The sequence below is a fragment of the Eretmochelys imbricata genome, chromosome 2 (assembly GCF_965152235.1).
Source record: "Eretmochelys imbricata isolate rEreImb1 chromosome 2, rEreImb1.hap1, whole genome shotgun sequence".
Taxonomy (NCBI): Eukaryota; Metazoa; Chordata; order Testudines; family Cheloniidae; genus Eretmochelys; species Eretmochelys imbricata.
The window spans coordinates 142,016,138-142,041,171 of record NC_135573.1 but is presented as its reverse complement, the minus strand read 5'-3'; the positions used below and the strand labels follow the sequence as shown (position 1 = coordinate 142,041,171).

General features: G+C 48.9%; 1 protein-coding gene across 1 annotated transcript; it reads right to left on the bottom strand.

Moving 5' to 3' along the window:
• Window positions 1–5,526: 5,526 nt before the first annotated feature.
• Window positions 5,527–23,490, bottom strand: LOC144260521 (serine/threonine-protein kinase SBK2-like). Its single transcript, XM_077809174.1, has 4 exons — window positions 23,383–23,490; window positions 7,176–7,350; window positions 6,542–6,744; window positions 5,527–6,096 (listed from the first exon to the last, which is right to left on the bottom strand). The coding sequence occupies exons 1-4, from the start codon at window positions 23,488–23,490 to the stop codon at window positions 5,527–5,529; spliced, it is 1,056 nt and encodes a 351-aa protein (XP_077665300.1).
• Between the last annotated feature and the right edge of the window lie 1,544 nt (window positions 23,491–25,034).

Genomic DNA, 25,034 nt, shown 5'->3' with positions numbered 1-25,034 from the left:
ATTGGTATCCAAAATAGTGAAACTCCCTAATTGCATTGTGAGCTCCCTCCAAGAAACAACGCACATAGCCAGGAATGATCAGCTCCCATTGAACCAAACAACTCTGGTATACTCCCTTGAGCCATCAGTTTACACATAAACAAATCTAGTGTTCTCCCTTGAACCATTGTTCTTTCCCTACAAAAACCCCTACCCGTGCTCAAGTAAGTGTTCTGATGCCTGGATCCAAAATCTGCCTCTATACCATGGGGACTTCATCTTCTCCTGACTCTGCGTGTCTCCAGCACTCCGGACCCTCAGCTACCACCTGGAATCCCCAATTGATTCCAGCTTCACAGAGTGGTGAGAACCCAGCTCGCTCGCTCGCTCGCTCTCTCTCTCTCTCTCTCGGTATAGCCTTCTGACCTTGACTTGTGTGATCAGTTATAGTTTTCTAAACCTGACTTTTATAATCAAATTTAAGTTAGATTTAATATTATAGCTGTTTTGTTTGTTTCACTCTCCTGTGATTTTTACCTGGCCATAAATAACTTTAATGATTAAGCTGGTTACTTCTCTCTCTCCCCCCTCCCCATGAGTGTTTTTTGGTTTCCTCATTCACTCTGCAGCAACGCTCCTTGCACCTAAGATAAAAGATCCCTGCAGCGCCCAAAAAGCCTGTGGGGTTTGCTCCTCAAGTGGGTTACTACCAGAACAATTGTAATGTGGAAGTGGGGAGAGGGATGTGCTGAACCTGGAACCTATGAGGGTGGCAGCTTGGAAGTGCTGCTCAACCCAGCCTGCAGAGTCCAGGGGCATATGAGGGGGGCAGACTGAAAGTGCTGCTTGACCCAGCCTGATCAGGTGCGCTCTATTCCGGTGCAGTGCCCACGGCCTATGAGGGTGGCAGCTTGGCGGTGCTGCTCCACCCAGCCTGCTGAGTCAGGGACATAGAAGGGGTCAGCTTGGTCAGCGCTCCTCTCAGACACTCTCTGTTAATGTTTGTGTGTGTGTTCATCTGATTCTGGGGCTGGAGGAACCAGCCCTGGGGAACCTAGGTCCTGCAGGACAGCTCCATTGGGAGGGGACTTGCAGCAGGGAGAAGTAGAGCTCCATATGAAAACACAAGTGACACAAGCAGTACATTGATAGAAGTACAGAATACCACCCCCCCAGAAGAGTAACCCTAATAAATGAGAGTACCCCAAAGTAATGGGCAAAGCTGGTAACACAGCTGCTGCCAGCTGGGAAGATGTCTGAGATGCACTTTGTGGTAGGAAGTGACCTTTGGAATATAGTAAAAGCTGATGCTTAAACACTTAATGGGGAATTTCCCAACTTCGTAGGGCCCTGGGTCAGAACCCGGTGGAGAAGGGTGGGCCTGGGTTCCCCTTCACATCACCAGTTTGCCAGTAGGTATGGCCACTATTTGTTTGCTCTGCCCCACCCAGGGAATACAGACAGACTGATTGTTCTGCCCTGTGGGGGCTGCGAACTGATTGTTTGCTTGACCTGGCCAAGGTCCTGAGCCCTCCTTGTTGCAATTACCTGATCCCACAGGGACTCCCAATGACTGTGTGTCAGGGTGTACCAACCCCGCACTGGGCCAGTGGGGCAGCCCTGCTTGACGTAGAGGTCATTATACACTATAATCAAATCATCTCTTGATATTCTTTTTGATAAACTAAACAGATCGGGCTCTTCAAGTCTTCCACTCTAAGACATTTTTTCCAGTCCTTGAATCATTTCTGTGGCTCTCTTCGAATAATTTCTGTGGCTCTCTTCTGCACCTTCTCCAATTTTTCAGCATGCTTTTATAACATAGACACCAGAACTGTATGCTTTATTCCAGTATTGGTCTCACCAGTAATGCTAGATACAGAGGTAAAAATCACCTCCCTCTTCCTCCTCCTTCCCCTATGCATACAAGGATCACATTAGCCCTTTTTGCCACAGAATCACACTGGGAGCTCATGCTGAGTCGCTTGTCCATTATGACCCCTAAATCCTTTTCAGCATCACTGCTTTCCAAGATACAGTCCCCCATTCTATACATATAGTCTGCATCCTTGTTCCTAGATGCGCAACTGCATTCAAATTTTGTTTGAATGGGCTCAGCTTACCAAGTGATCCATATCACTATGTCTGACTGCCCTGTTCTCTTCATTAGTTACCGCCCCACCAATCTTTGTGTCATCTGCAAAGTTTAGCAGCAGTGATTTTAGATTCACTTCCAGCTCATTGGTAAAAAGGTTGACTAGCATCCGGCCTAAGGAAATGCACTAGAAACACCCCATTCAAGGGCAACTACTCTTTGAGATCTGTCAGTTTACTAGTTTGTAATCTACCTCATGTGTTTTTATTGATATTATATAGTGCTATTTTTAATTAGGTTGTCATGTGGTACTAAGACAAATGCCTTGCAAAGGTCTGTGTACATTATCAACCAAATTTGTAATCTCATCAAAGACTGAAATCAGGTCTGTTTGACAGGATCTATTTCCCATAAAACCATGTTAATTAATTATGTTCCCATCCTTTAATTTGTTGTCAGTTGAATATTGGATCAGCATTTTCATTATTTCGCTCGAGATTGATAACCAGCCTATAGTTGCCTGCCTGGGTTACCGGCTTGCCCTTTTTGAATATCAGCATGACATTTGCATTCTTCCAGTAGTCTGCAATTTCCTCATTATTCCAAGGTTATGAGCAGGTGTGTTTCTGTGGGGTCTTGCAAGGATCAGTTCTTGGTGCTATGCTATTTAATGTTTTTATTAATGATAAAGAAGAAAAAATAATATCATCGCTGATAAAGTTTACAGATGACACAAAGATTGGGAAAATGGTAAATAATGAAGCAGACCGGTCACTGATACAGAGCTATCTGGATTGCTTGGTAAGCTGGGTACAAGCAAACAATATGTGTTTTAATATGGCCAAATGTAAAGTCATACATCTAGGAATGAAGAATGTAGCCCTACTTAACAGGATGGGGGAGTCTATCCTGGGAACCAGTGACTCTGAAAACAACTTAGGGGTCATGGTGGATAATCAACTGAACATGAATTCCCAGTGCAACTGCACAGGTCATGGGGAAATGCACAAAGAAAACCCATTAGAAAAGTAAGGGCTGTTTCCCCTGATCGCTGTGACTGTAGCTGTCCCTTTAGATGTTATAGAAGCTCATTCCTTCAGATCTTGACTTGAGAGAAACTTGGGCCAATTTTTTACAGGAGGCCTCTGGTTTGAGACACCCTAAACCAGAGGCCCCTTTTCAAAATGTGGTTCCTGTACACTGAGCCTGGGGTTTTCAGAGTAGACTCAATACCTAGATCACATAGCATTAGTGGGAGCTGAGTGCTGAGTGCACTTGGGCCCCCTCTGAAAATACCACCTTTCACTTGGAGCTCTGACTTCACCAATTTAACTCTGTCCCAGCATCCAACACTGCAGTGCTGCCAATTCTCAGTATGTCTGGTGTTTCCTATAAATCCCCAGCACCTGGAGTCATGAGATTATAGGACAATCTCAGCTTCCAAAACAAACTCTGTTTCTTACCCTTGGGGTGGGGAGAAAAGCTAACAAATAAGGCCCTCTAAAGGCTCCAACCCCAAAAGACCCCACATGGATTATTGTGTAAATCTCATGATTTTGAAGCTGGTCTCTGTATTGTGGGGCCTGATCCTGGTGTAGGGCTGGTGACATAACACTGAGCTTTCTCCACACTGACTGACTATGAGGTGAGACACTCTTCCTGTGGGATGGGAAAGGCCTGATGTCGCTCGTAGAGATATTGAGCTACTCATACTGCAGGGTTTGACCCCTACTCTGGTTAGCAAAGCCAATCCCTGCCAATATATCTCAGTGACCCTTAGGCTAATGGCACGCCCCAGACTGCCAGGTGCCCCACATCTCACATGGTGCTCTGCCCCTGTCTTGTCATGCCTGCTTCATTCACACCCACCCACTGTGAGCAAGCACCCCCCTGCACTGACTGTCCCAGCCAGTTTGTGCCAGTTCTTGTGTTGCTAAAGGGCGACAATAGTAATGAAAGCCTTAATGATCATTGTTCCAACATCGGGAAGGTAATGGTGGTTGCGGTTTGTGCAAAGCCAGCCCTGGAGGCTCCCATTGTAACAACCACCCTATCAGCCCATTATCAAACACACAGCAAAGGGGAAGAAACAGTGATAGCACTGGGAGGGACAGCACTCTGTGTGGCTTCCATTGGAACAATCCCCTTAGCCCTTTCCCATTGGCTGGAGAGGCTTTTCCAGGGGAAGCCCCTGCCAGGCCATCTGTTTGGCTGGTATTAACTGTGCGTTTGGAGATGGGCTGGAGCGGCTGTGGTTGTTGTTGCTGGAGTCTGACCGTGGTCCATTTAAGACAAAATGAAACAAACTGGCCCAGGAGGGGTGAGAGAATGCAGTGTGTGTGTCTGGCACTAACTCTCGCTGGTAGGTCACTGCTGGAAATCCCAGACCCAGCTCAGGCTTCGAGCACCCACAGCCAAACCTGGCAGACTTGTGCCGGTGTGGGGCTATTTAAGGCCCTGCTTCAGCCTCCTCTCGGCTCCCACGTTCCCAGCACTGCTGCAAGGGGTCTTGGCAGTTGAGCTGGACACTTATTAGCTAGAGACAGAGAGTGAGAGACAGGACACTACAGAACTACATCCCAACACCAAGTCCCCAGCTACCCCATTCCAGCAAGACCTGGCACCTATCCCATGACAACCACATGCTAGCCCCTCAGCCCCCCTCTAACTCCTTCCCGCCCCCAATACCCATCTACCCGCTTCCTGCCAGACCTGGAACCTATCCTCTAGCTGCCTCCTTCCAGCCCCTTGGCTCCCCAGCACCTGTCCCCCAGCTACTTACTGGCACCCTGCAGTGGACCCTGGGTGGATCCCCCAAGCAGGGAGAGAGCCCATTGTAACCCGTTCTCACACACTATACAGGCCCCCGCTTGGAGATTTTATTACAGGTGAAAAAGAGCCACAGATGAGAATTTATTGATGAATAAATTTCTATTTCTGTAACAATTCAATTGCTGCGGTGGGCAGAAACTGCTCCAGGGGGATGTGCTCCCCATAGCAACTAGACCTGCCTTTGTCAGGGAGGGGGTGTGGTAGTTGGGGGGGGGGGCGGGGATTGGCTCCCATTGCTGAATCAGTGCCTGGGGGAGAACTGGTGCCTGGAGGGGATCAACACCCGGGTGGGAGGAAGTGGCACCAATTGGGGAATCAGTGGCCAGGGTGGATTTGGTACCCAGTGGGCATCAGTACCCAGGGGGAATTGGTGTCTACTGGGGAATCAGTGCCCAGTGGGAACTGGCACCCGTGGGGGATTTGGCACCCAGAAGAGAATTGGTGCCTGGCAGGAACTGGAGCTCAGTTCCTTGGAACAGATCTTGCCATGGCTGTTATTTTGACAGCCCCTTTCAATGTATTCCTGTCCTGCTGGAGGCACGTTGTGGGGCATTGGATCCTGATCATTCTATAGACAGGCCCCACAAGGAGATGGCCTCCATTCCCCCAAAGGAGGTTCTCTAGGACCCCACAGCCTGTTCCTCACCAGGCCAGTTCTCCACTCTCCAGGGGCAATTGACGTAGTGCAGGGCCCCACTGACAGGGCTGCGCTGGGAAGGATCCAGGACCAACAGGCTCCGCAGCATGCGGGTGGCCTCAGCAGTCAGGCGCCTCCAATGGCGTGGCAGGTCCTCATCCAGGCCCGACTCCTGCCACTGCATGAAGTCCTCAAAGAAGGGGTCAGCTGGCAGGCTTTGCTCCCAGGGGAAGTAGCCGGTCAGCAGGCAGAAGAGCATCACACCAAAGGCCCAGGCATCCAGGCTGGCATCAATGGGCAGGCCCTGGGCACTGGTGGTGTTGCTCAGCTCTGGAGCAGTGTAGGGGATCACCCCAGCCACCAACTTGAGCCGGGTGCCCTTGGGCCGGGTGAGCCCGAAGTCGGTCAGCTTGATGCGCCGGCACTCCGGGTCAAAGAGCAGCACGTTCTCAGGCTTGACATCTCGATACACCAGCCCCCGGCTGTGGATGAACTCCAGGGCACTCACCAGCTGCTTGGCACACTGCTTGGCAGCTGGCTCAGGGATCCCATCCTGGGCAGGGACAGAGAGAGGAGATGTTGCAACCCACAGCACCATGGCAGCCCCCCCAGCCGAACTTGCACCAGCCAGCTTTGCATGTAGGGGAGACTCTGGCACTTCGAATGCTGGAGATGGGGTTTCTCAGGGTACAGTCATTCCCCACAACCTGCAGCTGGAGAGGAGATGGTGCCCCTGGCAGGGCAATGCCCAGTCCCTGAGCAGGGCCCATTCCCTGCCCCCCTCCGCCAGCCAGTCCCAGAAGCTGGGGCTGGATCAGAGCTGGTGTCCCCTAATGGGGAAAGCCCTATCCTGACACCTCCTAAGCCAGCTTGTCTCCCACAGATTGGCCAGATGGGTGCGAGTACCTCCAACAGGAGAAGGCCCCATGTCTCATTCCCATTCCTGGATCTGGATTGCTGCTGAGTCCCAGTTCCTGTTCCCACACGGTGGCACTCACCCGTGGTTTGATGATGGAGATGAGGTCTCTGTGCAGCGCTGGCTCGTAGAGAAAGCCGTAGTATTGGCTGGACTCAATGGCAATGCCAAACATGCCGATGATAGCAGGGTGGGTGGCGAGGGAGAGTGCCACACAGTACTCATACAGGAAGGTGTGCAGCTTGGTGTGAGCTTTGGGCAGCAGCTTGAGAGCCATGGGGGTCCCTGAGGATGCGGGAGAGAGGTTAGGTTCCCCTTGAAAAGCAGCTCACACCATGGCCAGACAGACAGGCAGGGCATTGGGCAGACACGGGACATGGAACTGTGGAACTCACTGCCACAGGGGGATCTCTAGCCAGATCCTGAGGGCAGGGGTGCACTGTAGGAGCTGGTTAAGAGGAATGGCCATTCCTAGCCATCCTGAGATTGGGCCAGCCAGCTGCATGCTGGGTGGGCAGGGTCTGACCTGGGACAGCAGGGGGTGGGGGATACCAGACTAGATGGACCCATTTGATCTAATCCGGGGCAGTTAGAGGGAGGATTCCAGGTGAGATGGGACCATTGGCCTGACCCGGGGCAGTGGGAGAGAGGAGCTGAGGGGCGGGGGGAGCAGAGGTGAGGTGGTGTGCAGGTCCAAGGTGAGGGCAGCTCCTTACCTCTCTGCCTGTGTTTCACCAGCACCACATGGCCATACTTGCCCCTGCCCAGCTCCCGGATGACCTGGTAGTGCTCAGCCACCTCGGCGTGCACCAGGCTCTGGGCCGTGATCTCCAGCATCTCATCCAGCATGGCCAATGCCGCTGCTCCTGGGCACTGGGCCATCACTGAGTCCTGCAGAGACACCACAGGCTGAGCCAGGGGCAGCTCTCACTGGACAGAGAGAGCCAGACCTGGCACCCTATACACCGCCCCATCCCTAAGTGCTCTACAGGAGCATGGGGGCTTGCTGAGAAGGGTGCCTAGCCCAGCACCCAGGTGATGGTGCCCTGTCTGCCCAGCAGCCTCCTGCACTGCAGGCACAAAGTGACAGGCGAGGGGAGAACTGGCTTGGTGACCTGATCCGCCTTTGTTTGTCCTGGGCGAGGGGCTGGTTAGTGCGGGGTGGAATGGCACTGTCCAGAGGGAACGCAGCTGAGACTCCCATTCATCTCATACAGGCCAATGAGATGCTGCCTCGAGTGGGAGGAGGGACTGCTGCCAGGAACAGCCCTCCCAAGCCTCCCCAGCCCAACTCGGTGGGTGGGGGCCAGGATCAGCTCCTTGTGAGGTCTGGGCCATCACCGCTGCACATGGCAAGAGGCTCAAATGTGCCAGCCTCATTCCCCATCCCAGATGCAGGGTCCCTCTGGCTCAGAATAAGGCTTGGAGCTGAGTTAAAGCCCTTCCAGCAGCCCTTCTAAGTGCTTCTGGAGAGACCAGATCCCACCTAATGGGGGAGTGGACAGATTATCCCATGGAGAGGGCACTCACTGTGTTCTGTGTTCAGAAGCCACCAAACCCCCACCAGAGCAGCAGTGTGTGGATGTGGCTAGATCTTGCATGCTGTGTATAGTATTTGGGAAAAATACCCCAAACCCTGCCCATGTGGATCCTTCCTATTGCAGATGCTGTGTAAGAGCCAAAGGCACACCAGCCCTACACAGTGCCTCTCATGTGCTGCCAGCCCAAGCCCTGCAGGGATCCTGCCAGAGGCGCAGTGTGTAAAGGGGCAAGGCCTGACTCCTCAGTACACCTGAGAAATCTGTAAACCCTTGCCACTGCACAGCCTCTGGCTGTGAGGCTTGGCCGCCTGCCCTGACATGGCTCCTGAGGCATCCGCACTTGGATCCAGTGACTGCTCCCTTGCTGCTCAGGACACACTCAGGGGTGCCTGGGACTAGTGCTGGGGGAAGAAGTGATGTTTTTTGGGTCGCTGGCAATTTCAAACTCAAAGAAAAATCGAAACATTTACATTTGTTCAGGTTTTTTTGTTTGTTTTTTCAAAACAAAGAACTCGGTGAAACTGACATGAATTCGCAAAATGTTTCAGTGTCGCTGAATCTGCATTTTTCGCTGAAAAAGTTTTTGGTACAAAAATGTCCCCCAGCTCTCCTGGGGACACTGGCTGGGCGCGGCAGCTCCAAACATCCCCAGGCAGCCAGCCCCATCTGTGCACTGAACAGAGCACCCTCCTGCCCAGCTGGGACGGTCGTGGCACCACCCTGACCTGCAGCTCCACACTCGTCCCTCCCTGCCAGCTGCGCCATTCAGGGTCCCTGGTGCCTCCAGGCTTGGAGCGGGCAGAGCGCACTTAGAAGCACTGCACTTTCCTTCTGACTCAGAGCCTGGCAAGGTCCCCTGGAGCCTGAGCATCTCAGACACATTTTACAGGGAGTGGGGGTGGGGTTAGGGGGCAATGCCCAACTCATTAGACCCTCCCACTCTCAGAGACCAGAAATTGATCCCTTTTGATTAGGGGTGCCTTCACCTGGTACTGCTTAGCCTGGCCAGGCCCTATGGGGAGGCCCAGGTGGCAACATTGAGCAGGGCAGGTTCCAGAGAGCCATTGGGTCTGTCCATGTCCAGCTCCCTCTTTTTAGTCATCGCAGCTAAGCCCTGGTTCTGCTCTACCCTAGGGCCCCTACAGCGTCTATCTGTCCCATGCTGTCACCCTGAACTTCACTGGTTTCTGCCAGCCTGATGCCAGCAGCCAGACTCATAGTGACACTAGGGCAAACCACACTGGGTGGATGGGGTCATTCTGGATTTACAGTGGTGGGAATCAGGACAGAGCCTAGCCCCTCAAGTCCATTGAAACCAAACTCTCAACTGATTATTTCTGACTTGTGTGATCTGAAGTTTGGATATCATTGTATAGTGATTAGATGCTCTTCACCGATCTATCATCTAATCTAATCTTATCTAGCTAGCTATCCAGTGTCAAATGACATCAGAGGGTTAAGTGACGCAACTCACTCTCATGCCAAGTTTCCCAGAGAGCTGGACACACAGCTGGTTCCGGGCACATTGGGTGTAGAGCTGTGTGTGACTCTACCCCCTTCCTCCCTCCCCTGCTCCAAGTCCTCTCTCGGGAGCTGGTGCAGTGCCATGGGGCCTGAGTCTGCCCTATGCGGTTTGTGGCGATTGTCTCTAGGCTCTGCTTTCCTGTCAGGCCCCTCGCTCTGATCCTGCTCTATCCTGGGATTTCAGTGCTTCTAAGCTGCTCACCATCCACAGAGCTCTGGGGGCAGGATCCAGTCCCTCTGTCCCCTACAGCCCAGCCCAGAGCACCCTCTGGTCTCTATAATGACCCCCAGTCACAGCACCTCAGTGGGCAACGTTCCTGAGTCAGCAGCACAGACCATCCTCTATAGCTCGAGCTAACAGGGTCCCAGCCTTAGGTAGCAGCACTAGTCACTTGGCTGGACTGTGGTACACACTGGACTGGTAGGTCAGAACACCTTGCCCCAAGTGTCTAAGCCAGACACAAGAGGTCAGAGCCCCACGGGCCTGCTAGGACCTTTGCCCTGAAAAACTCTGACTCTATTGAGTGAGCGGCATCATGCTGCTATACAGGCAGGTGCAGCGTTGGGAGAATGAGCAAGAATAACAGGTTTGTAGCCTTTTCCCTTGGGTTTACATCGCTTCATCTAAATCAGAAGCCAAAGCTTGTGCCTCCTCCTTCCTCCCCGCACCCTCTGCTGTTGCTAAATTAGACCAGAACTCTGGAATCTAGTGATTTAGCCATGAAATTGCTACAGCTAGGGAAAGCTCTAAGGACCAGATTTGCACAAGTGCTCAGGGCCAGATGTGATGGGGCTCAGCCTCCCCAGTTGGGGCTAGCTTCTCAGTGAGCACAGATAAGGGAATCTCTGGAAACCTGGCCCCAGTCAGGAGTGCAAAAAACTCATATCCCCCCTACCCCGCATTTACCCAGAATTGAGAGAAGGAGCCAAGACTCCCAGAACCCACCAAAGCCTGTCATATGGGCTGAGACTCAGCACCGCTTGCTTTCAGGGTCAGCTGCAGCCCTTGCCCAGGTGAGGAGCCCTCACTGACAGGTCTGAGCCCATTGGTGAGGATGGGCATAGGGGCTGGGTGCAGAGTGTGGGAATTAAAATGATTATGATCATCTCTGGAAAATGGATCGATCAGGGAACATAAGTCATCCATATCCCTGGTGCACCCACCTCCCACACAGGAGATGACACTGCCCCTCTGCTTCTCCCTGCCCTCCGCATGCCTCTGGGGTAGAACAGTCTGCTTTCCCCACAGCCTGGCAGGTCACGTGCCCTTTCCTGCCCATACACTGCATCTCTCTCTTTTCAGCTGATTACTATCAATGCTATTATTGTTATCGGCAATACAGCTAATGCTTACCTGGAAGGCTGTGTGATTAGAGCACAAGAGCTGGGAGTCAGGCTCCTATCCCCAGCTTTGGGAGAGGAGTGTGATCTAGTGGGTTAGAACAGGGTGTTTGGGAACCACACTCCTGCGATCTAGCCCACCTCTCTTCCTTGGGCAGGTTAGGGGTTGAGGTAGTACATGAGGATAGGAGATGGTCTGGCTGTGTTGTCCTTGGAACTGTATTAAATGCAGTAACTGCATATGCTGAATCACCTGATAGGCAGCTGCAATTCAGCTCCTTCCTGAACAAAAAACAGGTGCTGTAGGATGAATGATTATTATTGGTTATTGTTAGTTACTGTAGGTCCTGAGTACATCCCACACTCCATGCACCTACAGATCTACACCTCTGACTTATTTGGAGAGCAGCACCAGGTTTACAGTAGCACCAATGGCACCGTTGAAGGGGCCCATTATGGTTGCCAGGCAGCAGCACTGGAAGCTCCCTCAAAGTTGGGGGGACCACCCGCGCCCAGACTGTGGCCCCATCCCCCTGCTCCATTCCACTCCCTGTGGCCCTGCCTATGCTCCACCCCCACTCCGCCCTAAAGCCTGGCCCTCGCTTGGCCTCTTCCCCCAAGGCCCTGCCCACCGCTCTCTCTTCTCCGGCCCCGCATTGCATCCTTACGGCAGGAAAAAAGTGGGAGGGCTAAAAGTGATGGGGCCATGGCCCCCTGCCCCACCCACTTTCTGGTGCCCCTGTTGCCAGGTGTCTGATTTTCGCCTGGAAAGTCCAGTCAAAAAGCAGACCTGGCAATGTCCTGACAGTACTGCTGACCAGACACTAAAAATCTGACTACAGGAGTAACCGCAGTCAGCCTCCCCGTCAGGAGGGTAGGAAGAGCAGTTGCTGCTGCCTGGAGGAGCTGCAGCTCAGCTGGAGAGAGAGAGAACTGGCTCCCAAAGACCCAGCTCCAGCAGACAGAGGTAGGTACCGGTTATGTGCCGCCCTGGGGACGATCCTGTCCACCCCCTCCTGCTCCGTTGTGCTTGCCCCGGCCCCTGCCTTGCTCCGGGGACCGACCTCCCCTCCTGTCTTTTACAATCATTCCCCATGGGGGCCCACACATGTGTTTGGTGCCAGACTTTTCTGGAGAGCACCAGCTGGTGTAGCAGTGGTTGGGAAGAAGAGGGAGGACATAAAATGCAAGCCAAGGTCCCTCCAGGAAAATCCCCCATTCTTAGAAAATGCTCCTGAACATCTGTGCAGAGGAGAGAGGCCATGGGAGTACAAAGTCTCAGCCAGCATCCTCATCCCACAGTTATCACCAGAGGGATCTACTCCTGGGTGGGTAACATTGTCTCCTGGGTTGATAACTGGTACTTTTACTAAGCTGATTGGCACATGAGTGTCAAAAAAGGGGCACTCCATGCATTCCAGGAGCCAAAGTTAGACAGAGCCATGTAATGATCTCACTGAGACAGAATTATGTAACCGTACATTCATAGACCCATAGATTTTAAAGCCAGAAGGGTCCATGTAGTCTAACTTCCTGTGTATCACAGGCTGTCATAAATATAAAGGGAAGGGTAAACCCCTTTAAAATTCCTCCTGGCCAGAGGAAAAATCCTCAAACCTGTAAAGGGTTAAGAAGCTAAAGGTAACCTCGCTGGCACCTGACCAAAATGACCAATGAGGAGACAAGATACTTTCAAAAGCTGGGAGGAGGGAGAGAAACAAAGGATCTGTGTCTGTCTGTATGCTGCTTTTGCTGGGGATAGACCAGGAATGGAGTCTTAGAACTTTAGTAAGTAATCTAGCTAGGTATGTGTTAGATTATGATTTCTTTAAATGGCTGAGAAAAGAATTGTGCTGAATAGAATGACTATTTCTGCCTGTGTGTCTTTTTTGTAACTTAAGGTTTTGCCTAGAGGGATTCTCTATGTTTTAAATCTAATTACCCTATAAGGTATCTACCATCCTGATTTTACGGAGGTGATTCCTTTACTTCTATTTACTTCTATTTCTATTAAAAGTCTTCTTGTAAGAAAACTGAATGCTTTTTCATGGTTCTCAGATCCAAGGGTTTGGGTCTGTGGTAACCTATGCAAATTGGTGAGGATTTTTACCAAACCTTTCCCAGGAAGTGGGGTGCAAGGGTTGGGAGGATTTTGGGGGGAAAGACGTGTCCAAACTACGCTTCCCAGTAAACCCAGTTAGAGTTTGGTGGTGGCAGTGGATATTCCAAGGACAAAGGATAAAATTAATTTGTACCTTGGGGAAGTTTTAACCTAAGCTGGTAAAAGTAAGCTTAGGAGGTTTTAATGCAGGTCCCCACATCTGTACCCTAGAGTTCAGAGTGGGGGAGGAACCTTGACATGGTGGCAGAGTGGTGGGATTAACCTGAAGTCATTTTGAGATCAATTTGAGATTTTTTTGAACTAGAAATACAGATTTTAAAAAGGAAATTTTTTTTTCCTTTGGAGCTGCTGGAAAGCAGCTTGTTTTTTCTCTGCTTTGGGGCCAGAGCAGAGATAAAAGGGGATTATCTTTGTGAATTGCAGGTTTTCTTTGCCTGGAGGCAGGGTACTTAACCTTCTGCAGGGAAATTCACAGTCTTGGTAAACCAGAAGTTTTTTTTCCCCCTAAAAGTAAATAGGGGGTGTTCTACCCATTTGCCTGGAGACAAAAGTGGCAGGGGCTTTTTTTTTTTTTTTAGGATTTTGAATTTTTTACAAGGAGCACTGGTTTGAAAAGGAATTTTTTTTCCTTTAGGCTGCTGGTAAGCAGGTTTCCAAGTAGTTGGAGGTTTTTTGCTTTGATTTGGGGCCAGACCAGAGACAATGGGAATTGTCTTTTTCTGTAGGCTGACAATCACTATCAGAGAATAGGTATTCTATTCCAGCACAGCAAAATTTTACAGCCAAGTTTTGTTTGTTTATTTCTAAACCTCGCTTGTAAAGTTAGTTAAAAACAGAGAGGTTAGGATGACAAAATCTACGGCTTGACAAAAGCTGGAATTACCCAGATTTCAGGCTGAGGAAAAACAAAGGGAACATGAAAGACAGATAGAACTTATGCGGCTGGAGAAGGAGGAAAAGGAAAAAGAGAGGAAGCATGTGGAGGAGAAAAGGGAAAAAGAGAGGAAGCATGCATTGGAGATGGAGAAAGTAAAGGCTCAGCAGAATATACCAACAAACCCTAGCAATCCTTCTCCAGGTACCACTCCCCATCCCAGAAATTCCCCACCTACAAGGCAGGCGATAATACTGAGGTCTTCTTAGAAAACTTCGAAAGGGCCTGCCTTGGGTACAACATCTCTATTGACCAATACATGGTAGAGCTGAGGCCACAGCTCAGTGGACCCTTACCTGAGGTGGCAGCTGAAATGTCTAAAGAACACATGAACAAGTATGAACTCTTTAAATCCAAGGAAAGAGTCAGAATGGGGATTACACCCGAGCATTCTCGTCGGAGGTTCAGAGCCCTAAGGTGGAAACCAGATGTGTCATTTACCCGACACGCCTACCACATTGTGAAACATTGGGATGCCTGGATATCAGGAGCAAGTGTTGAATCTCCAGTAAATTTGCCCTTCCTAATGCAAATGGAACAATTCTTAGAGGGTGTTCCTGAGGAAATAGAAAGATACATCCTAGATGGGAAGCCCAAAACTGTAATCGAGGCAGGAGAGATTGGAGCCAGATGGGTGGAGGTGGCAGAGAAGAAGAAAACTGGTCGCAGTTGGAGCGGAGACCAGAAGAGACAACCCCAGACCACACCCCATTACCGGGGGCCACCCAAGGCCCCAACTACCTCCCAAAGAACCCTCCAGACACCTTATCGTCCCACCACCCCGTTCTCCAGCAACCCACCTCACCCCAGGCACCCGTCAGCTGGACGATGTTTTAAATGTAACGAGCTGGGGCATGTAAAGGCCAACTGCCCCAAGAACCCCAACAGATTACAGTTCATTGCACCGGGATCACACCAGAGGTCCGCAGGCCCAGATACCTCCCAGATACCCTTGGAGCGGAGGGAAACTGTGAGTGTGGGCGGGAAGAAGGTCACTGCGTGGAGGGACACTGGAGCACAAGTGTCAGCTATCCATGCTTCCTTGGTGGACCCCAATTTAATCAACCCAGAGATCCAAGTGACGATTCAACCCTTCAAGTCCAACTCTTTCAATTTGCTTACAGCCAAGTTGCCTGTCCAGTACCAGGGCTGGTCAGGAACGTGGACTTTTGCAGTCTATGATGATTATCCCATCCCCATGCTGTCGGGGGAAGACTTGGCCAATCATGTGAAGTGGGCCAAGAGGGTGGGAATAGTCACCCGTAGCCAGGCTAAACAAGCCATGAGGCCTAGCTCTGTTCCGGAAACTTCTATCAGGACCCTGTCAGAGGTGATGGACCTGGATCCCAGTCCAAGGTCTGCAACAGCAGTAGTGGATCCAGTCCCAGAGACCCAGATGGAACCAGTCCCAGAACCGGAACCAGCGGAACAACCAGCACCCATTGCCAGCACTGAATCCAGTACTTGCAACCCCAACACCAGAGGGCCCCACCGAACCAGAACCGGCAGCAGCCCATAACCCTACACAAGAGGCTCAGCCGGAGCCTGAATCCCAACATAGTGCACCAGCGGAAAGCGGTTCACAGTCAACGGAAACAGCCCCATCCCCTACATCACTTCCAGAGGGACCAAGCATAGGTCCACAATCCAATAAGGAACTGATGTCTCCAGCATCAAGGGAACAGTTCCAGACCGAACAGGAAGCAGATGAAAGCCTCCAGAGAGCTTGGATGGCAGCACGGAGCAACCCACCGCCTCTCAGCTCTTCTAATCAATCCAGGTTTGTTGTAGAAAGAGGACTTTTATACAAGGACACTCTTTCTGGTGGACACCAGGAAGACTGGCATCCTCAGAGACAGTTGGTGGTTCCAACTAAATACCGGGCCAAGCTCTTGAGCTTAGCCCACGATCACCCTAGTGGCCATGCTAGGGTGAACAGGACCAAAGACCGTTTGGGGGAGTCATTCCACTGGGAGGGAATGGGCAAGGATGTTTCTACCTATGTCCGGTCTTCTGAAATATGCCAAAGAGTGGGAAAACCCCAAGACCAGGTCAAAGCCCCTCTCCAGCCACTCCCCATCATTGAAGTTCCATTTCAGCAAGTAGCTGTGGATATTCTGGGTCCTCTTCCGAAAAAGACACCCAGAGAAAAGCAGTACATACTGACTGCCATCCGATGGCCAGAAGCAGTAGCTCTAAGCAACACCAGGGCTAAAAGTGTGTGCCAGGCACTAGCAGACATTTTTGCCAGGGTAGGTTGGCCCTCCGACATCCTCACAGATGCAGGGACTAACTTCCTGGCAGAAACCATGGAAAACTTTTGGGAAGCTCATGGGGGTAAATCACTTGGTTGCCACTCCTTACCACCATCAAACAAATGGCATGGTGGAGAAGTTTAATGGAACTTTGGGGGCCATGATATGTAAATTCATAAATGAGCACTCCAATGATTGGGACCTAGTGTTGCAGCAGTTGCTCTTTGCCTACAGAGCTGTACCACACCCCAGTTTAGGGATTTCCCCATTTGAACTTGTATATGGCCATGAGGTTAAGGGGCCATTACAGTTGGTGAAGCAGCAATGGGAGGGATTTACACCTTCTCCAGGAACTAACATTCTGGACTTTGTAACCAACCAACAAAACACCCTCTGAACCTCTTTAGCCCTTGCTAAATAAAATCTACAGGATGCTCGAAAAGAGCAAAAAGCCTGGTATGATAAACATGCCAGAGAGCGTTCCTTCAAAGTAGGAGACCAGGTCATGGTCTTAAAGGCGCTCCAGGCCGATAAAATGGAAGCATCGTGGGAAGGGCCATTAATGGTCCAGGAGCTCCTGGGAGCTGTTAATTATCTCATAGCATTCCCCACCTCCAACCGAAAGCCTAAGGTGTACCATATTAATTCTCTAAAGCCCTTTTATTCCAGAGAATTAAAGGTTTGTCAGTTTACAGCCCAGGGAGGAGACGACGCTGAGTGGCCTGAAGGTGTCTACTATGAAGGGAAAAGTGCTGGTGGTGTGGAAGAGGTGAACCTCTCCATGACCCTTGGACGTATGCAGCGACAGCAGATCCAGGAGCTGTGCACTAGCTACGCGCCAACGTTCTCAGCCACCCCAGGACTGACTGAACGGGCATACCACTCCATTGACACAGGTAATGCTCGCCCAATTAAAGCCCAACCTTACGGGGTGTCTCCTCAAGCTAAAACTGCTATAGAACGGGAGATCCAGGATATGTTACAGATGGGTGTAATCCGCCCCTCTGAAAGTGCATGGGCATCTCCAGTGGTTCTAGTTCCCAAACCAGATGGGGAGATACGTTTTTGCATGGACTACCATAAGCTAAATGCTGTAACTCGCCCAGCCAACTATCCAATGCCACGCACAGATGAATTATTAGAGAAACTGGGACGGGCCCAGTTCATTTCTACCTTGGACTTAACCAAGGGGTACTGGCAGGTACCGCTAGATGAATCTGCCAAGGATAGGTCAGCCTTCACCACACATCTCGGGCTGTATGAATTTAATGTCCTCCCTTTTGGGCTGCAAAATGCCCCCGCCACCTTCCAAAGACTTGTAGATGGTCTCCTAGCAGGATTTGGAGAATATGCAGTCGCCTACCTTGATGATGTGGCCATATTTTTGGATTCCTGGGCAGAACACCTGGAACATCTAAAAAAAGTCCTTGAGCGCATAAGGGAGGCAGGACTAACTGTTAAGGCTAAGAAGTGTCAAATAGGCCTAAACAGAGTGACTTACCTTGGACACCAGGTGGTTCAAGGAACTATCAGCCCCCTACAGGCCAAAGTGGATGCTATCCAAAAGTCGCCTGTCCCAAAGTCAAAGAAACAGGTTCAATCCTTCTTAGGCTTGTCCGGTTATTACAGACAATTTGTACCGCAATACAGCCAAATCACAGCCCCACTGACAGACCTAACCAAAAAGAAACAGCCAAATGCCATTCAGTGGACCGAAAAGTGTCAGAAGGCCTTTAACAAGCTTAAAGCGACACTCATGTCTGACCCTGTACTAAGGGCCCCAGACTTTGACAAACCGTTCCTAGTAACCACAGATGTTCCAAGCGTGGTGTGGGAGCAGTTTTAATGCAGAAAGGACCTGATCAAGAATTCCACCCTGTAGTGTTTCTCAGCAAAAAAACTGTCTGAGAGGGAAAGCAACTGGTCAGTCAATAAAAAAGAATGTTACGCCATTGTCTACGCTCTGGAACAGTTACGCCCATATGTTTGGGGACCGCATTTCCACCTGTAAACCGACCATGCTGCACTGAAGTGGCTTCACACCATCAAAGAAAATAACAAAAAACTTCTTCGGTGGAGTTTAGCTCTCCAAGATTTTGATTTTGACATCTCAGGAGCTTCTAACAGAGTGGCTGATGCACTCTCCCGTGAAGGTTTCCCAGAATCAATTGGTTCAAATCGTCCTTGAGATGTGGAAAATATTGTTAGTCTTTATGTACTTGGTAGTATATTTAGAGATGCATTTGTCTTATTAACTCTGTTTTTCCTAGAGCTCCAGGGAGAAATCCCAGCCAGTGTTTCACTCTGGCTGAGATTTGGGCCGCATGTCATAAATATAAAGGGAAGGGTAAACCCCTTTAAAATCCCTCCTGGCCAGAGGAAAAATCCTCTCACCTGTAAAGGGTTAAGAAGCTAAAGGTAACCTCGCCGGCACCTGACCAAAATGACCAATGAGGAGACAAGATACTTTCAAAAGCTGGGAGGAGGGAGAGAAACAAAGGGTCTGTGTCTGTCGGTATGCTGCTTTTGCCGCGGATAGACCAGGAATGGAGTCTTAGAACTTTAGTAAGTAATCTAGCTAGGTATGTGTTAGATTATGATTTCTTTAAATGGCTGAGAAAAGAATTGTGCTGAATAGAATGACTATTCCTGTCTGTGTGTCTTTTTTGTAACTTAAGGTTTTGCCTAGAGGGATTCTCTATGTTTTGAATCTAATTACCCTGTAAGGTATCTACCATCCTGATTTTACAGAGGTGATTCCTTTACTCCTATTTACTTCTATTTCTATTAAAAGTCTTCTTGTAAGAAAACTGAATGCTTTTTCATTGTTCTCAGATCCAAGGGTTTGGGTCTGTGGTAACCTATGCAAATTGGTGAGGATTTTTACCAAACCTTTCCCAGAAAGTGGGGTGCAAGGGTTGGGAGGATTTTGGGGGGAAAGACGTGTCCAAACTACGCTTCCCAGTAAACCCAGTTAGAGTTTGGTGGTGGCAGTGGATATTCCAAGGACAAAAGATAAAATTAATTTGTACCTTGGGGAAGTTTTAACCTAAGCTGGTAAAAGTAAGCTTAGGAGGTTTTCATGCAGGTCCCCACATCTGTACCCTAGAGTTCAGAGTGGGGGAGGAACCTTGACACAGGCCATAGAATTTCACACTTTCACACAGTTACCTGTGTATCGAGCTCTATAACTTGTCTGGCTAAAGCATATCTTCCAGAGAGACAAGGTGGGTAAGGTAATATCTGTTGTTGGACCAACTTCTGCTGATCAGAGAGACAAGGTTTTGAGGCACAAAAAGCTCTCCTTCAGGTCTGGGAAAGGTACACTGTCTAGGTCTAAACTTAAAATGCTACAGCGACACAGCTGCAGCCACACCACTGTAGCACTTCAGTGTAGACGCCACCCATGCCAATGGAGGGGCGGGGCTCTCCCATCAACACAAATAATCCACCTCCCCAAGAGGTGGTAGCTAGGTCAAAGGACAAATTTTTCTGTCAGCCTAGTGTGGTCTACAGTGAGGGTTAGGTTGGCTTAACCACACTGCCATGGGGTGTGGCTTTTCAGCCCTATGCAACATAGTTAAAACAACCTAATTTTATGGTGTAGACCAGGCCTCAGAGTGTTACAGCTATATACAAAGTGGAACAAATTGTTTAGCATAAGTAGTTAACACGTATTCTAAAGGACCATTCAAGGTAAAGGGGCCCATTAAACACTCCTGCAGTAATATGACAAAAAAGGAGAGGGGCATAAATCCACTGTTGTAATGAGCCATAAATCCAGTGTCTTTATTAAAATCATGATTTTTAGTGTCTAACAAAGTTATGAATTTAAGTTCCCAGGCTCATCTTGTGAAGGTGTTGTGCAGGTTTCCTTTGAGGACAAGGACCAAAAGATCAGATATGGAGTGATCCTTTTGTGAAAAGTGTTCACCCACAGGTGATATGGTGCGTTTGTCCAGAAATGTGTACAGTCTTGATCTAAAGACTTCAAGAGATGGAGACTCCACCACTTCCCTTTGTTGTTTGGTCCAATAGTTAATCACCCTCACTGTTAAAAAATTGTGTCTTATTTCCAGTTTAAATTTGTCTGGCTTCAGCTTCCAGGAGCTAGTTCTTGTGATGCCTTTCTATGCTAGATTAACAAATCCTTTAGTATCCTATGTTTTCTCTCCATGAAGGTGTTTGTACACTGTAATCAACTCTCTTCCTGGTCTTCCTTTTGATAAATTAAACAGATTGGGTTCTTTAAGTCTTTCACTCTAAAGGCTTATCTACACTTAAAACAGTACAGCTGTAGACACTACCAAAGCTGACAGGGGAGGCTCTCCCATTAATTTACATAATCCACCTCCCAGAGAGGCAACAGCTAGGTTGAGAGAAGATTTCTTCCATTGACCTAGCACTGTCTATATAGGGACTTAGGTCGGCTTAACAATGCCACTCAGGGGTGTGGATTTTTCACACCACTGACCAACATAGTTAAACCAACCTAATTTTCTAGTGTAGAGCAGGTCTAAGGCATTTTCTCCAGTCCACAAATCATTTTTGTGGCTCTTTTACCCTCTCCAGTTTTTCAACATCCTTTTTAAAATGTTGAAACCAGAATTGGACACAGTATTTCTGTATTGGTCTCACCAATGCCAGATACAAGTCACCTCCCTATTCCTACACCCTACTGCCTTATTTATACATCCAAGGATTTCATTAGCCCTTTCTCCGACAGCATTGCATTGGGAGCTCATGCTGAGTTACTTGTCCATTATGATCCCCTAAATCATTTTAAGAGTCACTGCTTTTCAGGATACACTCCCCAATTCTGTAGGTATGGCCTGCATTCCTTGTTCCTAGGTGTATAACTTTGCATTTGGCTGCATTAAAATGGAGCTGAGTGAATAATTAATTCTGGGGTTCAGGAGCCAAACTGTGAAAATCCTAAAAAACTATCTGTTCAGTTTGAACCAAAACTGAGGAGTTTTTGGTTTTTCCCATCAAAACAAAAATAAATGAAAAAAAATCATTTTCATTTGAGCTAAACATTTATTTTGACCCAAAGTGATTTTTTTTCATTTTGTTATGGATCATTTTTAGAGGTGTTTCATCCTTTTTGGTGGTGTTTTTTAAATAGCTAAATTTAAAAGAAAATGCTGTTTCAGAATGAAACATCAAAATGAAAAATTTTCTTTTCTGGCCAACTTCAACCTAAATTCCCAAATAGTTTTGATGTCCCCAAAATGCATTTTTTTTTTTGGTGAATGTACCACTCACCAAAATTGTTTTGCCCAGCTCTATATTAAAAAACATTTTGTTTGAATTGGCCCAACTTATCAAGCCATTCAGATTGCTCTGTAATCACTGCCCTGTGCTTGTCTTTATTTATCACTCTGCCAATCCTTGTGTCACTCACAAATTTTATTAGCAGTGATTTTATATTTACTTCCAGATCATTGATAAAAATATTGAATAGTGTCAGGCCGAGTACCAATTCCGGTGGAACCCTACTAGAAACACCCCCATTCCATGATGGTTCCCCACTGATAACTATTCATACAAATTCAACATGACATTGATACAAATTCAATATGGCACACATTAAATGGATTAAAAACTGGCTAACTGATATGTCTCAAAAAATAATAATAAAGGGGGAGTCATTATCGAGAGGGTCATTTGCAGTGAGATCCTGTAAGGATCACTTCTTGACCTTATGCTATTTATCATTTTTATCAGTGACCTGCAAGAAAACTTCAAAGTATTACTGATAAAGATTGCAGATGACCCAAAGATTGGGGGAGTGGTAAATGAAAAGACAGGTCAGTGAAACAGAGTGATCTGGATCGCTTGGTAAACAAGCAAACAATAAGTGTTTTAATATGGCCAAATGTAAAGTCATACATCTAGGAATGAAGAATGTAGGTCATACTTACAGGATGGGGGACTCTATCCTGGGAAACAGTGACTCTGAAAAAAACTTAGGGGTCATGGTGGATAATCAACTGAACATGAGCTCCCAGTGCAACACTGTGCCCTAAAGGGCTAATTCAGTCCTTGGCTGTATAAACAAGGGAATCTAGAGCAGAGTAGAGAGGCTATATTACTTCTGTGTTTGGCACAGGGCTGACCGCTACTGGGCTACCATTTCCAGTTCTGGTGTCCACAGTTCAAGAAGTATGCTGATATATTGTAGAGGGCTCAGAGAAGATCGACGATAATAAAAGGATTAGAATACATGCCTTATAGTGATATACTTAAAGAACTCAGTCTATTTAGTTTATCAAAGAGAAAGTTAAGGGTGACTTAATTATAGGCTGTAAGTCCCTCAATGGTGAACTATTTGATGCTCAAATAAATTGGTTAGTCTCTAAGGTGCCACAAGTACTCCTTTTCTTTTTGCGAATACAGACTAACACGGCTGTTACTCTGAAACCTATTTGATAATGAGTTCTTCAATTTAGCTGACAAAGGCATAAAAAGATCCAACAAATTCGGACTCAAAATAAGGTGTACTTTTTTAAAAATGAGGGTAGTTAATCACTGGAATAATTTCAGAAGGGTCATGGTGGATTCTCCAACACTAGAAATTTTAAAATCAAGATTGAAAGATTTTTTCAAAGACATGCTGTAGTTCAAACAGGAACTAATTCAGGGAAGTTCTAGGGGGATCTGACTAAATGATCACAGTGGTCTCTTCTGGCCTAATAATCTGTCTTTGGTTTTTTAAGATCAGTCAGCGAACCAGTTCTTAATCTCCCTGGGCAGAACCATGTAATGATCTCACTGGGACAAAGCTGTGTAACATTTTCACCCAGACAGAGCAGTATAACAATCTCACCGGATAAAACTATGTAACAATCTTACCCGACAAAACTATCTAACGATCTCTCCAGGACAGAACTGTATAACAATTTCACCAGGACAGAGCTGTTAAATTATCTCACCAGGCAGAACTGCATAGTGATCTCACCGGATAAAGCCACGTAACAATCTCACCAAGCAGAACTGTGTAACAGTCTCACTGTTGATCAGATGGCACTGGCTGCTAGATGTCTGGAAGTGCTGGGCTCCATGTTGTGCCGTGCATTACCCCTGCTTTCTGGTGCTGGTTTTGGGGATACCTAGTCATGCCTCTTTGTGTGCCTATCCTTTCTCTTTGACAGTGACTGGACTGCATGACCCCCACTCCCCCGCCTGCCCCAAGGCTCTCACCTTCTCCAGCAGCTCAGGATTGACTGCTGCAGGCTGTCCTGCTTCTCCTGTTGCTGCTGCAGGGTTCAGCTCAGTCTGCGCTGTGCAGCTGGAGGGGCTTTCAGGCATTACGGGGCTGAGCGTGACGCTCCGCCCCCTCCCCATATTTCTGGCCCTGGGGGACTTGCTGCTTCTGCTTTGAAGGTGACAGCAGAGGGGAGGTGCCTGGTGTGTTATCTATCTGATAGGGCACATGCAAAGGAGGGTGATACTGGGTCCTCTGCCCTCACAGTGCTTGGAATGGGGCTACTGCTGCCCACGGAGTCTTAATCCCATGAACCTCAGGGATGCTCAGGGTTGGGAGGGTACCTGGGGTTTGGGGCTCGATCAGTGGAATTGGGGACTGTGCCTTTAAGGGTTGAGCTTTCCTGGCAAGGCGCTGTGAAGCGCTTGCTGTGCACAGCCAGTTGCAAGTTGGAACCTGACACAGAACAAAGCAGAGCTCTTACAGGCACCGTTGTAGCCCAGTAATGGGGACACTTATTACAGAGACAGGAGGGATTCTTCCCTCGCTGTAGTAAATCCACCTCTCCGAGAGGCAGTAGCTAAGTCAATGGAAGAATTCTTTCGGTCAGCAAAGTGGTGTCTACACCAGGGCTCAGGTTGGCTTAATTACATCACCCAGGGCGTGAAATTTTTCAGGGCCCTGAGTGATGTAGTTAAACTGACCTAACTGTGTAGTTAGACCAGGCCTGAGTAATCACTGGACACCACATCAGCTCCCATCAGCACCGCCTCAGCTCCTCAAACCCCCACCCTGCCCTGCCCCCTGCCCTCAGTGATGCTTGCAGAGGCAGTGATCAGTGGGACAGTGCCCAAGGAAGGGGCCTTCTGGAGCCACACCCCCTGTGGAAGAGCACAGCACCACTCTCCAGAACGGCACCATGGCTGCTGAGCAGCAAAAGTCCCTTCAGTTACAGTTATCTGCCTTGGGGAGCCCCAGGGGCTGAAAGTGGCAGGGGCCTTTTCTCAGTGGTAGCTGATGACAGAACAAGGAGCAATGGTCTTAAGTTGCAGTGGGGGAGGTTTAGGTTGGATATTAGGAAAAACTTTTTCACTAGGAGGATGGTGAAACACTGGAATGCGTTACCTAGGGAGGTGGTGGAATCTCCTTCCTTAGATATTTTTAAGGTCAGGCTTGACAAAGCCCTGGCTGGGATGATTTAGTTGGGGATTGGTCCTGCTTTGAGCAGGGGGTTGGACTAGATGACCTCCTGAGGTCCCTTCCAACCCTGATATTCTGTGATTCTACGATTCTATCACAGTGGGGCCTCGTGGGCCCAGCCAATTCACAGTGACCGTTGCATCTGCTGGTGCCACAGGGGAAGATGAAAATCCACAATGGCAGCTGCACTGACCTACCCAGGGGTATGCCCCATAGCTGCAGCCAGCTGACCCCTGTGTAGAGGTTGTCTCCTTGGCCGGGACTTAGCTGTTTTCTCCTCATCATGGACTTGTGGGAAGAGAGAGAGTCTGCTCCCAGTGATGACACTGACGTGACCCAGATCACAGCACGTGACCGTGGAGCAGGGGCCTGTGTTTTGGAGCAGATGGTCCGTGCCGCTTGCGTGCTGTTTAGCTGGTGACTGTGAGGCCTGTGTATGTGCAGCTGC

Bases quoted from the DNA above. Each gene is read 5' to 3' on its own strand.
- LOC144260521 (XM_077809174.1), bottom strand. From the start codon at position 23,490: ATGCCTGAAAGCCCCTCCAGCTGCACAGCGCAGACTGAGCTGAACCCT. The intron at 7,351-23,382 runs GTGAGAGCCTTG...GTGTCTCTGCAG, and splicing joins ATCCTGAGCTGCTGGAGAAG to GACTCAGTGATGGCCCAGTG. The intron at 6,097-6,541 runs GTGAGTGCCACC...GTCCCTGCCCAG, and splicing joins TCTCCATCATCAAACCACGG to GATGGGATCCCTGAGCCAGC.